The sequence below is a fragment of the Hemicordylus capensis genome, chromosome 8 (assembly GCF_027244095.1).
Source record: "Hemicordylus capensis ecotype Gifberg chromosome 8, rHemCap1.1.pri, whole genome shotgun sequence".
Taxonomy (NCBI): Eukaryota; Metazoa; Chordata; class Lepidosauria; order Squamata; family Cordylidae; genus Hemicordylus; species Hemicordylus capensis.
This window is the reverse complement of record NC_069664.1, coordinates 19,781,284-19,798,343: the sequence shown is the minus strand read 5'-3', so window position 1 is coordinate 19,798,343 and position 17,060 is coordinate 19,781,284. Positions and strand designations below refer to the sequence as shown.

Below are 17,060 nucleotides of genomic sequence, written 5' to 3'. Positions count from 1 at the left end.
TAAGTTTCTTGATACTTGGTAACCATAGGAATAAAGCTTTTGTGGGTCTAGAAATTCCAGCTTAGTTTTTAGACCATCCATCCTGCAAATGATTGTTTCTATGTAATGAGCTGAATTTAGTGCAGCACTGAATAGGAGTATCATAGCAGATTAGCTTGCCTATTTCTGTGGTCCTGCATTAAGCTATGTAATTCTGTTGGTTTCTGCTGGTGTGCTAATTCATCAGAGCTTGTGTGTTGACATAATTCAGTTGTCTTGCACAGCATAGCTGTTGTGTATGTAGCCTGTCTTGGCAATTATGGTCTCTTCTTTGCAACAATCTTTAATTCCCTCAGTCTTTAAAAACTGAAATTATTTTCGTGGATTTCCTGGACTTAAAGCCTCCTAAAGACTGGGTATATTTTCTTTAGCCTGTCTGAAACATGTATGATTAAACACAATGTAGGTGTAGAAATCAGATGCTTATCGCTACCCTAAATCCTGTACGAAGTGTTCTCAATTTCCCCTTTCAGTTCCAGAGGCACCAGATCGACCGACTATTTCCACAGCATCTGAGACGTCTGTTTATGTCACATGGATCCCGCGTGCAAATGGTGGATCACCCATCACTGCCTTTAAAGTAGAGTATAAACGCAAGAATGGAGATTGGCTGGTTGCAGCTGATAACATTTCCCCTTCTAAACTGTCAGTGGAAGTTCGAAGTTTGGATCCAGGTATCAATATGTTTGCATTGTCCTAATAAACAGCACACCATTACTTAGTGATATATTCATGTGGTTACGTGACCAAGTTAAAGTTTAAGACCATAGGTAGTTGCTCTTATTTCATGTTTCCATTGATCTCACATACAATTCAGGAAAAACTACCAGTATCTGCTCTTTGGGGTGAAATGTTTTCTGCCCAAATATCTGAGCAGCACTTAAAAACCAAGCAAGTAAATGCTTGATGAGATAGTGTGTGAGTCTTTCGCTTGAGTGTTAAACTGCATCTCTTTCTCTTCAAAATTTAAACCCTTTCTCTCTTCAACACACTATCTAGTTTAATTATATAAGGCAGTACGGTGCCCACACCATGCCTCCTGGCTTAGTTTTCTGGGGGAAAGGTAATGTCTGTCCAAACTGAATGCCACATTCATCTCTGTCTGGAATCTCTTTGAACTGGGTACAGGTGAATGCTGTATTTGGCCAGGTCAGCTGTTACCATGACAGCAGTGGGCCAAACATAAGCATGTGTAAGGCTTATTCATTCCCCACCCCATAACTTTTCTTTTTATTCTAGGAATAGAATGGTCTAGAATGATTTCTCCCTAGAATGAATTTCTGAGATACTACTGGAGGAATTCTTTTTCAGAGCTCTCTTCCTTTCTTGTGGTGTGTTTTCAAGGGGGGAAAAGATGTCTATCTGTTCAGCGGCTCAATATGCATATAGGATAGTGGTCTTAGAATAGGGTCTCTGCTAGATGATCAGTTTGGTGTCCCATAATTCTGTAATGCTGGACTTTATCCTATCACCTAATGTTCATTATTTTTTATGTTTGATTTTTTGGGGGGCCATTTGAAAGGAGCCACATACAAATTCCGTGTGATTGCTATTAATAACTATGGTGAGAGTCCACGGAGTTCTTCATCGCGGCCTTATCAAGTAGCTGGCTTCACTAACCGATTTTCCAACCGCCCCATCACGGGACCTCACATTGCCTATACTGAGGCAGTCAGTGACACACAGATCATGCTAAAATGGACAGTAAGTATCAGTTTCTCTTCATTCTTTGGATGAAATGCTGTGTTTTCAGAAATAGATGTGCATATCAAAAAAACTCCTATTTAACCCATTAACTATATCTGTGCTTTTTTCACTCCTGCTTAGAGGTAACAAAGCCACGGATTGCAATAAGTTGACCTTTGGGGAAGCAAGAGTTGTGTGAAGGGCTTTGAACCCTTGAAATGCACCCTGTACATGTGAAACATTCAAAGCAGGCTGGCAGGCATCCAGAACAATGAAGCAGTTGTGGGAAGACTTTGGTCTAATGCAAAACTATTGTGCTAACTCTGGAACTTGGATGCCAGACTAGTGTAACACCATCACAGCACGCTTCACTTGTTTTAATGTGAACTTGTGTGCAAGGATGCTCTTGTGCAAATCTCCCCTCTTTATCATAACTAGGCTAACTTCTTACACTAGTACAAATATGCTTGTTCCACAAGCACACCTTTGCTTTGGATGTCAGCTGCTGTTCTTTGCATAAAGTCAATGTTTGTTTACTTTGCTTACCTGTACACTGTTTGCTAGGTAAACAACCATCCAAGTGGTGTTGGAGTCAGATAAAATAATTGAAATGAAATGAGGCATATTCAATGTTGGAATTGTGTGATTTTTTAGTTCTGATGACTGGTAAATCTTCAAGTTTAAAATTGTAATGGTAGATACCCTAAAGTGCGCGGGGAGTGGGGGGGATGACATCTCTAAAACTAGAAATAACTAAAACTTTAGTTATTTAACTAAAATTGTAGGATTGTTCTCATTTCATTTTTATGTAGTTTCATTGCTTTTCATTTGTGTTAAAGCTTGTATGAGTTTCCAGAATCTTTCCACATTATAGTTAACTTGTCGATCTATAGCAGGCCTGCTCAACTTTGGCCCCCCAGCTGTTTTTGGACTACAACTCCCATAATCCCCAGCCACAGTGGTCAATAACTTGGGATTATGGGAGTTGTAGGCCAACATCTGCAAGAGGGCCGAAGTTGAGCAGGCCTGATCTATAGCATGCATACAAGCCTTGTTGACTCTCGTTCTGACATCTCAGATGTTTAAACATTTCTATTCCAGTATATTACATCAAGTAACAACAACACACCCATCCAAGGATTTTATATCTATTACCGACCAACAGATAGTGACAATGATAGTGATTACAAAAGGGATGTTGTTGAAGGTAAGAGATGTCATGCTGTTTATGGAAGATGTTGTTTCCATTTCTTTGGAGGAGAATATGAGATGTAGCAGCCCAGCATACTATGTGTGAGTTTAAAATAACGATGTAATTGAGAGTTGTGAGCAAATACACAGCTGTTCCCTGTTGCCAAAGGAACTTTGCTCCTATGACCTTCCCAAATAACTTGGGAATTCTTCCTTAGGATGCAATCCTGAGTCTCACTAAAATTAATTAGGCTTAAATTTAGTCATATCAAATTTGTCAATAGTGTGTAGTCATAATTAGCTTTCTTAGTACAGCCCATTGTGCCTAATGTGTGACAGGAACCCTTCCTGACCTCATTGACCCAGAGCGCAGGTATTAGGATGAAACACGTTAAACTTCATACATTTCTCCATCACGAAACCAGTGCTTTCTCTCACGAATACAAGGAAGATCTTGATTCGAATTCTAAATGAATTATCAGAATTCAATTCGAATTCAAAACAAATTAAAAAATTGATTTTGTGTGCATCTCTGGTTCATACCACACACTTTGCCTTATAATCTCCATACCTGGTTATGGTTGATAGGGAATGTGTAGTGTCTCTTCCCATTTCATAAACACACTAAACTGACCCAATATAACAATTGTCAATTCTCGATGATAATTCTTGAACTGACCCAATATAACTACTAGAATATTTGTTGTGAATGTATTTGGATGACTATTGCAAAACACAAACTTTGCAATTTAACTTTTGATTGCTCAGTTTCACTGGATCTCTGAGATGTGTTTGGAAGAGAACTGGGTTCTTAAATGTCTTAATATTAAGTTCATTAATTCAATGAACTTGCGTTGCAATTGGAAGCTTTCATCTTATGAGTTGTAGAGTAAAACACATCACTTAACCCTAGAGCAGATAGTTGGTTAATCACTGACTTCCACAAAATTCTCTCTTCATGCACAAACCTATGGTTACGAACCATTGCAATGAGTTTGGCTAACATAAAATCTGAAATTCTGGGGATTGTATAAAACTGTCTTGGTTTTTAAGTTGCCCACCATGTGTGAGTCTATTCTTGTATTTTTTTTTTACCACCCTACAACACTATAGGATTACTAAATATCTCGTGATGAATGAAGTTAGCTGTGCAGTCTAAACTGTTAACTGTTTCATTTGTGGGCTTTAATAATTATGTGTTGACCTTTTTGGTACACAGAATCTGTGGTTGTAAATGTTTAAGTGAGTACCACTGTGCTATGAAATTTGCTTATTCCCGGTTTTCAGGTTTATGCATACTAAAATCTTTGTGGAAGCTTGAAACCACTAGCAGCTGCTCTGCTATACTAAAACTTGGAACAGAAATTTGAACGGTTATGGAAAAGTTAAACATCAAGCTTTTCTCTACTGCATAAATAGCCACAAGTACAATAAATTAAAATGTAGCATTCAAATTCAATTATGTAGGGAAAATGGGAAAGATTAATCTTTTGTCCTCTGTTTATATGCCTTTTGGGGTCACTCCAGATGTCCATTAACTTCTGCTTACCCTTCAGTAAGTGACAGATTTTGATCAAGTTTCTTCAATTCCAAACACTCAGCTAGTAGAAAAGCTTTTCTGATTGTTGTGGCTCAGTTGATAGCCTGAGGTTTCACTATCCCTTCCCGCTCAGACTTGTTTGGCAATGGAGTCAAGTTTTGATGGGTTTTCTACATGTAACTGGATTTTATTTTTTTTAAAAAAAATTTGAAGCTTGCATTTTGTTAGACATTAGTTATCTGCCTCTTCAGCAAAGAAAACCAAACATGCCCTTGTCTTATGGGCTGAGGTTTTGCATTCCATACTTGGTCCCTGGAGAGAGCATCAAAAGCACAGTATGCGTTCAGATGACAGTTGTTTAAATTTTCCTCCCTAGGTGTATATGGAGAGCAAAGTCGAAATGCATGTACTGATTCTAGTTCTAGTAAAGGCTGGAAGGGAAACGTAAAACCTGATGTAATTACTGAAAGGAATGTTTGGGGTGGAATTGAGAGAGAGAGAAAAGCCTTGGAAATGTGTGCCTTAGGGAACATGAATTTGCCATTTCAACCTGTGTTTGTTGGGGATATAAATGGCAAACATGAAGGAATTAAGGTTCGTTTGAGACACTCACTACCTTGCTGAGGTGCTTCAGCAAAGCCATTGACCATGCAGGCTTTCCTATATTGATGGGGTTAACAGTAGTGTAGTTCTATGTGGTCATTTTGGGATCTTCCAATTTTACAGATCAGTATCTGTTTTGTAGGAGGAGGTGGTTCTAGATGATGTAGACCAAGAAGGCAGCATGTAAGAGGAATTAGAAGTGTCTAGATCTAGAACATTAAATGGGTGTCCTCTGTATTGTAACTATTAAAAGTTGTCCTAAGACAAGACTACAATCTGAACACAAGTTGAGTGTGTGGAAAACTTCAAGTGGTATCTAAGTGAAAAATTGATCCAGGCGTCAAATTGTTCAGATGAGCGTGTTTTGGATTGGAATCCTTAATGGAGCAAATCACATGTGCAGTATCCAAAACCTTTTTAACTTGGTATGTTTGTTCCAAAATGGAAATGAAGCCCCTGCTAGCCTAGGTGCTTGTGAACTGCTTAGGCTTTTTTGGGTTTTATTAAGAGTATTCTTGGACTTCAGTGTAGAATTGGATGGTTTCAAGGTTGTCTTGTGACCTTAGCATGTTGTTGTCTCTACAGATTCTGCAACTCTTCTGTACAAGCATTGGCACCATTGCTGTGTGTTGGCCAAATTCCAAAACTTGATTTCTGCCAACATTTTCATACTACAGTTTGATTTACTTGTCTAGCTCAGTCCTTGCCCTCAAGGTTCTGTGTTAGTTACCGCATTCCACCTTTGAAGCACATTTGTTTTTAACATTGTAAACCTTAGAATTCATTCCCCAAATTTAAATATAAAGGATGCAAATGTCTGTCCAGATGTGTGCATGTGTGTAAAGCTGGTCTTGGGTTGCTACAGTATCTCAGTTTCAAATTGCAACTGATGATGGTCGTCTTAACCTGTTGCCCTCAAATTATAAGGACACATTCTGTACTTCTTAATTTTTTGTTTCCCAATTCTGTCAAGCCGTTACACTTTGTTTCATGTCAAGCAAAGGGAACATCTGTCTCTACTTTTTCTTTCTAGGTACAAAGCAATGGCATTTGATAAGCCACCTGCAGCCTGAAACTTCTTATGATATTAAAATGCAGTGCTATAATGAAGGCGGTGAAAGTGACTACAGCAATGTGATGATGTGTGAGACCAAAGGTGAGAAGGGGGTGGTGGTGTTTTTTTTCTGCCAGTGAACAGATATTTAAGTCACTAATCCTGCTTGGTTGTCTTGTGCTCTTTATTATTATTATTATTTATTTATTTTTTGCTTGTGTGTGTGCTATTAGCTGTTGTGTTGTCAGCTACCTTGAGTAAAGATGTGCATGAATCGGTTTGCCTCAAACTGGGCCGGTTCGGCAGCTCGATCACGAACCGAACTGAGGGTGGTTTGGTCCACGATCAAACCCAACCAAGCCAGGCTCAGGTGAACCAGTAGGCCATCGAATGGGTGACAGGTCGGGCATCAAACCGGTGGCCGGTAAGATTCTTACGCAGCTGCTACGGCTGCCGGTGCTGGCCCTCCCCTCCACCCCAGTGCAGCCCAAGCATGTTCCGTACCTTGTTAGCAAGCTGCCTGCGCGGTGATGCAGGCAGGAAGCTGCACGGGGCGATAGAGAGCAGGTAAGGACCTGTTCTCCTTTTTCTTAAAGTTGTCTGTCCCATTTCCCCAAAAGTTCCGGAACCTCAGTTCCAACTGCAGTTTGTACACACCCCTACCCTACCCCACCCCCGTATCCTTCTTCATATTCCCGTTTTATCACTTGAAGTGGTTGGATCACATCATTTAAAAAGCAGTACTTCCATGAAGAATGCAGTTATTTTCCTACAGATAACTTAAGAAAGGGCATTGATGGTGCTTTTCTGGATTTTGGGAATGGAAAACATTTTCTCTAGGTTGAAACATAGTACAATATAGTGCAGTTCCTATCTTCTCCTGTTTGCATGTTCTTTAGACGGTTGGTGCAGCTATTGGCTATGTCCTAAAACCAATATGTATTGTCCAGTAATAACTCATGACCTGAAATTCTATTGTCATGTTTTTACTCCACTAGATAATCATATTTAGTACCTCCTAATATTATGTTGCCACCTTAAGTGGCACAGCGGGGAAATGCTTGACTAACAAGCAGCAGATTGCTGCTTCAAATCCCCGCTTGTACTATATCGGGCAGCAGCAATATAGGAAGATGCTGAAAGGCATTGTCTCACACTGCGTGGGAGGAGGCAATGGTCAACCCCTCCTGTATTCTATCAGAGAAAACCACTGTGGGCGCCAGGAGTCGAAATTGACTTGACGGCACACTTTACCTTTTTACCTTTTAATACAATGTTAGTATAGTATATACTAATATATAACTGTTTGTAAAATGACTTGTATGGTTAAAATAACACCCCTGTAAACTCCCTACTTTAGAACGGAGTTTGAACATTTGTTCGTTTCCCCCTCTCCCTCCCCATTAGTGAAACGGACACCAGGAGCATCAGAATATCCAGTGAAGGACCTTAGCACACCACCTAATGCTTTTGACCATGGAGCTGGGAACCATGCCGGTCAGCCAGCTGGTCCTGTCCGGAGTAGTGACATGCTGTACTTGATTGTGGGTTGCGTCCTTGGAGTGATGGTCCTTATTCTGATAGTCTTCATTGCCATGTGCCTGTGGAAGAACCGTCAGCAAAACATCATGCGGAGTAGGTGACCTTGTCCTTTGCACAAAAGAGCCCTTCAACACTGCAAGGCATTTTAGTCATTAGGAAAACCATAGCATAATGTGGCATTTCAGTGAAATTGAGGGGAACAAAGGTTGAAGATACTCTATCAATACATGAAACATACTGATTGGCACAGAATTGTGTTCCTTTGTCCATTTCTGACTTAGCAGATGAAATGAACTCTCTTAAAAGGTTCTGGTAGATGTTGCTATCTGGCATCATTGCTTTGATCTGCTTTAATATCCTTTTTTGGGAGAGGGAGACTCTTTCTACTGCTACGTACTCTTTTGGTATGCTAAATTTTCACAAGGTTAACATAAATAGGACTTGGCTGCTTTTAAGTATGTATATCTATCGGTTTGAATAATCTGATCCCTGGTGTTGAAACTAAATATTTGTGCTCCTTGTTTCAGGTACTTGTACTTGCTATACTTGCAACACAGTGTGTAGTTACATGTGATTAATCTTTTCCTCTGGCAAGTTACTCAAAACGTACTGCAGTAAAATGTGTCTTTATACCAGAGATGCTTTCATTCCACCCCCACCCCCCAAATGCAGTATTTAAAAGCAAAAGGGTATAACATAAGTTAAACATGAAATCTGTTGGAAGGCCTGTCATTACCAGTGGTTGTCTGTCTGTCTGAAGAATATTAGATTGTAAAGTATAATTTGTAAAATGCTTAAGGTGTTAACCATGCTGGGTTACACTGTAGAGCAGGACTTCTCAGCTTTGGCCATCCTGCAGATGTTGGCCCACAACTCAGTCCCTGGCTATTGGCCACTGTAGTGGGGGATTATGGGAGTTGCAGTCCAAAAGCAGTTTGCGGGGAGGGGCAAAGTTGAGCAAGTCAGCTCTGGAGTGACTGATCAGCCATGGCCCTTTTTCATCTGCAGCTCATGAAGTTTCAGAAACATATGTAAGACTTGTGTTACAATTGCTAAGGGTTTTCTATTTCTCTTTTTTTTTTTCCTCTTCAGAATACGACCCTCCTGGTTACCTCTACCAAGGTGCTGATATCAGTGGGCAAATGGTTGAATACACTACATTACCAGGCACAAGTTGCATCAATGGCAACATACATGGAAACTTCATCAGCAATGGAAACCTCAACAATGGTTGCTTTCATCTCCATCACAAGGTTCCTAATGGAGTTAATGGGATCAATGGGATTATGAATGGCGTTGTGAATGGAGGAACTGGTCTTTATCCAGGACACTCTAACTCCCTGTCCAGAGCACACATGGAATATGAACAAACGCACCACCTTGCCAATGTAAGGGAACTCTGTAATTTGTAGGTCTGCTGCTTGACTCCTGAATGTATAAGGTGGTTAGGGAATGAAGACTGATAGTATTGCTTCTCTTCCCAGATTTGCTTGCTTGCTTTGTTTATTTTTGTGAATCGCCTAGAGCCTTTGGAATCGGGTAGTATATTAAATAAATAAACACCAAAAAACCAAAATAAGGCAAACAGTTAGAACAATTAAAAACATCCAAAGATTTCTAAAAGCCTGCCTTAAAAAAAGTGTCTTAAGGACTCTTTTAAGGCTGGTAAAGATATTAAGTGCAGGAATGTCTACAGGGAGCACATTCCATACTACAGAGAAGGCCTGTTATTTGCATTTATATACCGCCCTTTATCTCGAAACCCCAGGCTAACCTCACAGCAATATCTTCTTAGAAGCCAAGGAGCTTTTGCCCTGCTTGCTGCCACCCGAGGGCTGTGAAGCCCACACTCCCTTGTGAGACATACAGACTTTTTCCTCCCCACTGGAAGGAGGAGACTTCTGTCCTCTTCTCCTTAAAGTCCTGGCTGTTTTGGGGTGGAGAGATCATGGTAGGGCTGTATCCACCTGAATCCAAGATGAGTTCCCCTCCCAAGTTTTTTGGTGACAGAAATTATTTTTTTATTATTATTATTATCATTTCTTGTTTACACAGTCAGACAGGTGTTATTGACTGGTTTGTTTTATCCAGACATCGAGTCCTTCCCAAGGACCTGGGATGGCTGAATTTTATTGTCAGTTGTTATAGATATCGTCGCAGAATATAGGCTGCTGCTGCTGCTGCTGTTGTTGTTGTTACGTTTATATCCCGCTTTTCCTCCAAGGAGCCCAGAGCAGTGTACTACATACTTAAGTTTCTCTTTCACAACAACCCTGTGAAGTAGGTTAGGCTGAGAGAGAAGTGACTGGCCCAGAGTCACTCAGCTAGTATCATGGCTGAATGGGGATTTGAACCCGGGTCTCCCCAGTCCTAGTCCATCACTCTAACCACTACACCACGCTGGCTCATTGTTATCTGTGTATTGATTCCGAGATCCCCTTTTCAAATCTTGCTGTGAAGTTGGGGTCTGAGAATACTTCCCAACTGCAATGGAAGATCCCAGCTTCCCGTTGTTCACGTTTCACATTTAAAGCAAGTGCTCTTGGTTTCTCTCTGGGTGTGTTGAAGGGAGAGGGGCTTCCCACCCTGCTTCAGGGCTAGATATATATTTTCTTGTATTAAGTGTGGTGGATAGATAAGGCACAACTTATCGAAGTGCATGAAGTTCTCTTGTTTGTTTGTTTTTTCTTGTTTGACGGTTGTCAATCTGGGAATTAGTGACTGGATGGATAGAAATATTCCTTGGGCTTTCTCAGCTTAGCTTGACACAGCAGCAGTATGTGATAGAAAAGGCCTTTGCCTTTTGAAACCCCTCCTGCCCACTTGAATTACTTGGTTTTGAGAGGCTTTAATGAGAGATTGAGGGACTTGTGGAGCATCAGCATGCTGGATTCTGTTCTTTATTCACTCAGATTGAACCCTGCCAGAATCTCTAGCTGAACCCTGAGCTTTATTACCCGTCTGCTTTCCCCAGTCCCATTTCACATCTGACTTTTTAACCTCTTAATTAAATTGCAGTGTACCCAACGCTTGGGTTAATAAACCAAAGAATCTCTCCCTCTGGTCTTGCTCTGCCACAGCGAAAGTTTGTCTGCGTTCTGAACTGACTGGGTTGAAGTCATTAAGTGAGAGAGATTGTGATCAGCCTTTCTGTGCGTGGTGGAAAAATATTCAGTCTCTCGACCTGTCTTTTTTCCAAGAGAAATAATATCGTCCATGGAAACACATGGGTTCTGTATATACTTTTTTCTGACACGGTGCTATTCAAAATTGTGTTTTTCTGGGAGAAACTGAAGGAAAACATTAAGAAATGTTGAGCCACAGTCTTTCTAGGCAGGGGAAATCAAGGTATTGTTTGCTTTGGTAATTAACCATTAGCACTCTGTTTTATGGGGAAACAGTCATGAACCCCAGAGTCAACACTCCAGATAACCTTTTGCATCGTCTGCATTTATCTCACTTCCTCCTTGCAGCACTCTTAAACCCTTAAGTATTCTTCCTCTTTACAGGCCAACCAAAACACTGATTTAGGAGTATCATAATACAAGCCAATAGATGATGGATCTTGCCCATGTGCAATTAAACGGGAGCAAGAGTCTGAGTGGACATTTTCCAGTGGCCCAGACCTAACAAGTGGTATTATCCAGTTACTCCTGGATGCTTGTCTAAGGCCCAGTTCTCATTTTGTATTTGTGGCTGCGCTGACACCACAAAGGAGAAAGAGAGGGTGCTTTTCTGTAACATTTTTGGGAGTGGTCTTGTATGCATTCTCATGCCTTGGCCTCCTTTCCCACTGCAAGCTCTTTGGGGGATTTTGGCAGTCAACCAGGAACTGGACTGGAAAGGCTATAGGCCACCTCCAGCCTCAGAGGCAAGATGCCTCTCAATACCAGTTGCAGGGGAGCAACAGCAGGAGAGGAGGCATGCCCTCACCTCTTACCTGCAGGCCACTGTGGGAAACAGGATGCTGGACAGGATGGGCCTTGAGCCTGATCCATCAGGGCTGTTCTTACGTTCTTAAAGGGCTTGCCTGCCCCTCAAGGCGTTGGCATAAGAGAAGGAGCTGGTTTCCAGCTCCCAGCTTCTAGAACTCTAGAAGTTTTGGAGAGGTTGCTTTATGCATTTCCCACTCGTCCCTCTCACCCCATGTAAGATCACTTGAGGTGCATTGGTTATAGTCAAGCAGCCTTTCAGAGGTTCCTTGGTGCGGAAAAGCCAAAACAGTCAAACTGGTTAGCTGTCTAGATATGCAGGAACATAATTTGGGACCTGTGTACAGGAGAGGCCTTTCTTTGCACTTCTGCGCAGACCGACACTGGAAGGGAAACACTCAAAAGGCCTTGACCCTTGAATGTGAAGCTGTCTTTCACAGTCTTGGACCAAGTAGTTAAAATGCTGATTTCTCTTGCCACCTGTACTGCCCGCTTTTCAAAAAGTTCTCAAATCTATATCCACGTAGTATCCAGCAGTGAGGTATGTGTTAATCTAGGCATATTTTATTTGCAAAGGATTCTGTAGCCAAAATCAACAATTCAAAATCCCTCTCACCCCAAATCACTCTTGGCTGATGAATTACTGCATCTGTAAAAATACATAAAAACTCAGAACCGAGTTGAGTGAAGCAAAAGCTGATCTAATCAGAGTAATTGCAAGAAAATAGGACAGATTTATTCCAAGTCATCAGCCGCACATACAACGTCCTGTCTTCACAAACAAGACAACTCTCTAATGAAGAAGAATTTCATGCCTCTCATCAGTGTTTGGAGCACTTTTAGGTTTGTTCAATTAGATCAGGGCGTTTCAGGCCAAGGTTTACATGTCTAAGCTGCAGCTGTTTGCTTTGCACTAGCAAAAACGCTGAAAATTTCTGCTTTACAAAACAGAAATGTTGGCAGTGCTTGTGGACCTTGCTTTCAGATGAATAGCTGCCTTCATTACAAGCTAGAGCAGAATTTGTTGTGTAGCCAGATTGTGTCCACTTGTCACAGACGGCATCCTTAATGTCTTGCATTTATTATTTCCCCCCATCATCCAGGGTGGCGGAGTATACACAGCCATGCCCCAGACAGATCCTATGGAGTGTGCCAATTGCCGGAACTGTCGGAACAACAACAGGTAATAAAACCAGCAAAAAGTAAACAAAGTGATCACTGGTCTCTGGTGCTCAAGGTACTCACCACAATTTTTTGCTCCGAAGTGCCTTTCGAGTAGACCTTGTCCTCCATTCCTCATGCTCAGCTAAGGACCGTTCCAAATTAATAAAATTGCTCTCTGTTTTTGGAACTGGCCCTCATAAGACCCTGCTGCCTTAACTGTGACTTTCTGAAGCGTCTTGCATACTTCTAGTTCAGAGCTAGCGACAGTTAACTGCTTGGGATTGGAGCAGTTCAGCCACCATGACTCTTCTCTCCCCACTCCTGCATCTTTCGATCCTCCTCTTATAAAAGGGGTAAAGCCATAGCTCAGTGGTAGAGCATCTGCTTGGCATGCAGAAGGTCCCAGGTTCAATCCCTGGCTGGCAGCATCTGACTCGATATAAGGCAGCTTGCTAACTGAGCAAAGAGACCCCTTTTGAAGGGGTGATTCTCTTACATCTAGCAGGAGGAGAGCAAATAGCCTTATCCAGCCCCAGCACAGCATCCCTCCAGTGGCTGTTGCTGGTATCTACTTTATGTTTCTCTTTAGGTTGTGAGCACTTTGGGGATGGGGAACCATCTTATTTATGTATTTTTCTTTGTAAACTGCTTTGAGAACTTTGAAGAGCGGGATATAAATATCTGTAATTGTAGTAGTCGTAGCTTCCTCCATTCCTGCAATGAGCAGCCCTTTGGGCCGCTTGCCTCTCCTTACAGTATTGTTTAGATATGCAAAAGGCCAAATATTTTCTAGTCAAGAGGACAAATATTTTCTATCCACTCATAACTTGACAAAAATAACAAAAGGCCTCAAAATGTGCTGAAACATTCCCCCGCCCCCTTGCATAAAACCTTTTTTGCTGCAGGACAGAGCAAATCCACTGAAACACATGCAGTGTTTTCAGCGTCTAGATACCCTGTTGCAAAATGTGATGGTTCCTTTGAGAGAACTTGGGGGATATCGGGAAGGAGCTTCAGGCAGGATGTCAGATTCCTTGCCTTCCTGTTAAAAGGCCAGGCACTTCCATGTGGGTGTATGGTATGCTGAATCTCTCAAATACAGCCTGTGTATCTTTCTTTGGGGCACCTGACGCCCCTGTCCTGAGACCACAGCCAGTGTTGTGGGGTCGGACAAGGGAACCACCCCTCTCAGTATAACCCCTGCTAACTGGGCAAAGAGGCACCTTTTTAACGTGGCGATTCTCTTTATTTAGCAGAGGGAGAGTAACTGGCCCTATCCACCCCCAGCACAGCATCCCTCCAGTGACTGTTGCTGGTGTCTGTCTTATGTTTCTTTTTAGATTGTGAGCCCTCTGGGGACAGGGAGCCATCTTATTTATTTATCTGTGTGAACCGCCCTGAGCCATTTTTGGAAGGGTGGTATAGAAATGGAATGAAGAATAAATAAATAAATAACAAAATAATATAATGAAAGTGCCTCCCCATTATCCACTCCATGTAGTTGAGTATGAAACTTTCAGTGTAAAAGGTTCCAGGCTTGTGCCTTAATAAAGCTGTTCTCCTTGGCTGAGGAGCAGCAACTTGTGCTTAGTAAGGGCATTTTTCTATGACACAGAGCAGACTCCATGGCAACCATATATGAACACTTGAGCTAGGCTTTATATTATCGCACGGTTTACATAAAATCCGTCCAGAGCCACAAACCGATCTGCCTGCGTGAGCATTTGTTTAATGTTGAAATCTCTGCGTTTGCAGGCCCTGTGCCTTGAAGTTGGGGGGGGGAAATTGTCGAGAAATAAGCAGCTCCGTGCTGTGAGGAACAATGCAGCCCTGTGTACTTGCATGCAGTCTTGGAAAACTCCCATGACAGTAGCAGAGACATTTTGCTCGGCTGCACAGTTTACCAGGCAGACTGGAGCAGGAGGTTTTGGCTTAACTAGATGCAAATGTCATCAACGTAGACATGGAAAAGAGCCCTCTAGACTTGAAAGATAGCAGCCTTGGTCTAGTGCTAAGCAGGGAGGCCAACCAGAAAGCTGTGGCTGTTCCTTGAACCAAAGATGGGCATCCTTGTCTCACCTGTTGACTTCTGTAAATATTATGATAAGTGGCAGCAGGGTTTGAAGAGCTTTCAGGTGCAAAGCTCAAGGGGATTTGGGTAGAACTGGTAGGAGTACAGATGATCCAAGTAGTGGTTATATTATTTATTTCATTTCACTTTTATATCTCCAAACATGAGTGCCTCATGAATGGTTTACAGGAAAATGAAAACCTTAAAACCACAGTGAAAACCGGGCAATTAAAACAGTTAAAAATAATTTAAGATGGTATAATGGCGATGAAATACACATTCTCCAAAAGAACACAAGTTCTTCTTCAAGACCTCTTTAATGCACAGATAGGATCAAGTAAAACGGATGTTTTAAAAAGACGTTAAAATAGCAAACCTTTTGATGTTATGCATCAGCATCCATACACAGATGCTGTTATGCTTGCTATTTTAATGTCCTTTTTAATGTCTTTTGTTTTATTCTATGCACTTTAAAAGAGGTCTTGAAAAAAGCTTAAAACGGTAAAACCAACTTGCAGCGAATGAAAGGTAAATGGTCTTGAGGGCTCTTTTAAAGGTCGCTAGAGACGGGAAGCTCTTATAGCAGCGGAGTTCATTCCGGAGTCTCAGGGCGGCTACAGAAGAGGCTCAACTCTGAGTCATTACCAGAAGAGCTGGTAGCAACCATAGGTGGATCTCTCCGTAAGATCTTAACCAGCGATGGGGATCCTGAAGCAGAAGGCGCTCTCTTAAATACTTGGGCCCAAGCTGCTGTCAGGCATAGTATGATCCCCATTTGCTGTTTCAACTATTTTTTTTTAAGGTGCCAACCCACCTCCCTCCATTCACCTGCAAGATCCTTTAAAAAGAGTTGGAGCATTATATGTGCCTCCAACCACTTCTGCTTGTACACCCCATTTCTTTAGCTTTCTTATTCCCACTGTTGTTCCTTGTGCTTAATCGGGGTCTGCTTCGGAGGGATTCCTTTCTGGCGTGGCTCTTTAGGCCACTCCAGAAGAGCTTGCAATGAGTGGATCGCGAACACACTAGAACTTGCTGCTCAAGTTCCGATATGTTGATAGGCGCTCCTGGGTCCTGCAGAAGCTCCACTTGTCAGTTTGGATCCCACCGTTATTTCCCCCCCATTAGCAAACATTGCACAGTGTCTTGCTTGAAGTAGTCGGCTGCCCAAGAAGAGGCACGGAATGCTTCGGGTGAGCACATGAGGTCTAATTTGGTCTTATTTTGCACACTGCTGACCCTTCTGAGCCCTTAGATCAAACAAACTCCATGTTTGTTGATCGGCACAAGGGACGTTTTACTAGTCAGACGATTCAGAATAAACTGGAGTAATTTTCCTACTCTGCAGATGATAAAAATGCACCCCTTGTGTGAGCCGTATATTTTGAGCTTCGTGGTTTGTGCCGTAAGGGAAAACCCCTCATGCAAACACTTTAAGTTTGTTTGTGGCAGAATACAGCAAATTTCTTCCCTCGCGATGTAAAACAAGCGGAAATTAAATGGCTTAGGCCTGAGCTACTTAATTCCTTTGCCGTCAGCTTAGGTAAGCACTGCTTCTAAAACCGCTTGTTGTAGTATATAGAGCTGTGTAGGAGCTCTGAGTTGTCAGCTGTGAGTTGTTGTTCCATGGCGTTTGGGCAGGGCAAGCGTTGCAGCCATCCGATACTGGAGACTGATGTAATAGCTGTCCCAGAACTACACAGCCTGTGCTCGTAGCTGCCCATGTATCATTCTGGAGTTTAGATGTTGATTGCTGTTGGCGCACACCATGGAAATGCTGTTTAATTCCTAGCCTTGTTGTGTTCCAGCCACTTAGTGTGGGTTATAATTTGGAACTAACAAAATCAGACCCAAAAGCAAAATGTACTGTTGATGAAACTGCCTCGACGGTGTTTGGTTGGCACCCCCAGTTCAGGCAAATGTGGGGAATTTAGCTCAAAAGGGGAGACAGTTCCAATCAGCCTTAATTTGTGCAAATGTATGAAAAGAAAATCGGCTTGAGAGAGATTTTAATTAAATCAAAAAAGTTTATTAAAAGTAAAATCAGACTAAATTACTATGTGGCCCTAGTTTAAAGGCACTACAAATATGCTAAGAAACAGACTATTGTAAGGCACATCTAGCTTAAAGTTCCAAATTATGTGTAAATTCCCATGCGGGCTAGAAATGTACTTTAAGATAGAGGGGCAAGGTTTCAGAAATAAGAGAAAGGGATAGGTTCAGCCCTGAGGAAGCCAG

The 17,060-nt window shown here is 41.9% G+C and overlaps 1 protein-coding gene across 5 annotated transcripts in view; it reads left to right on the top strand.

The window, feature by feature from the left end:
* CDON (cell adhesion associated, oncogene regulated) overlaps positions 1-17,060 on the top strand; it is a 129,217-nt gene that overhangs the window by 101,264 nt on the left and 10,893 nt on the right. For all 5 annotated transcript variants that reach the window (XM_053269657.1, XM_053269656.1, XM_053269658.1 and 2 more), the window contains 7 exons: positions 513-713; positions 1,562-1,743; positions 2,827-2,932; positions 6,093-6,215; positions 7,521-7,748; positions 8,748-9,043; positions 12,691-12,770. In XM_053269657.1, coding sequence (XP_053125632.1) covers positions 513-713; positions 1,562-1,743; positions 2,827-2,932; positions 6,093-6,215; positions 7,521-7,748; positions 8,748-9,043; positions 12,691-12,770 — 1,216 coding nt within the window. The remainder of the gene's footprint in view (positions 1-512; positions 714-1,561; positions 1,744-2,826; positions 2,933-6,092; positions 6,216-7,520; positions 7,749-8,747; positions 9,044-12,690; positions 12,771-17,060) is intronic.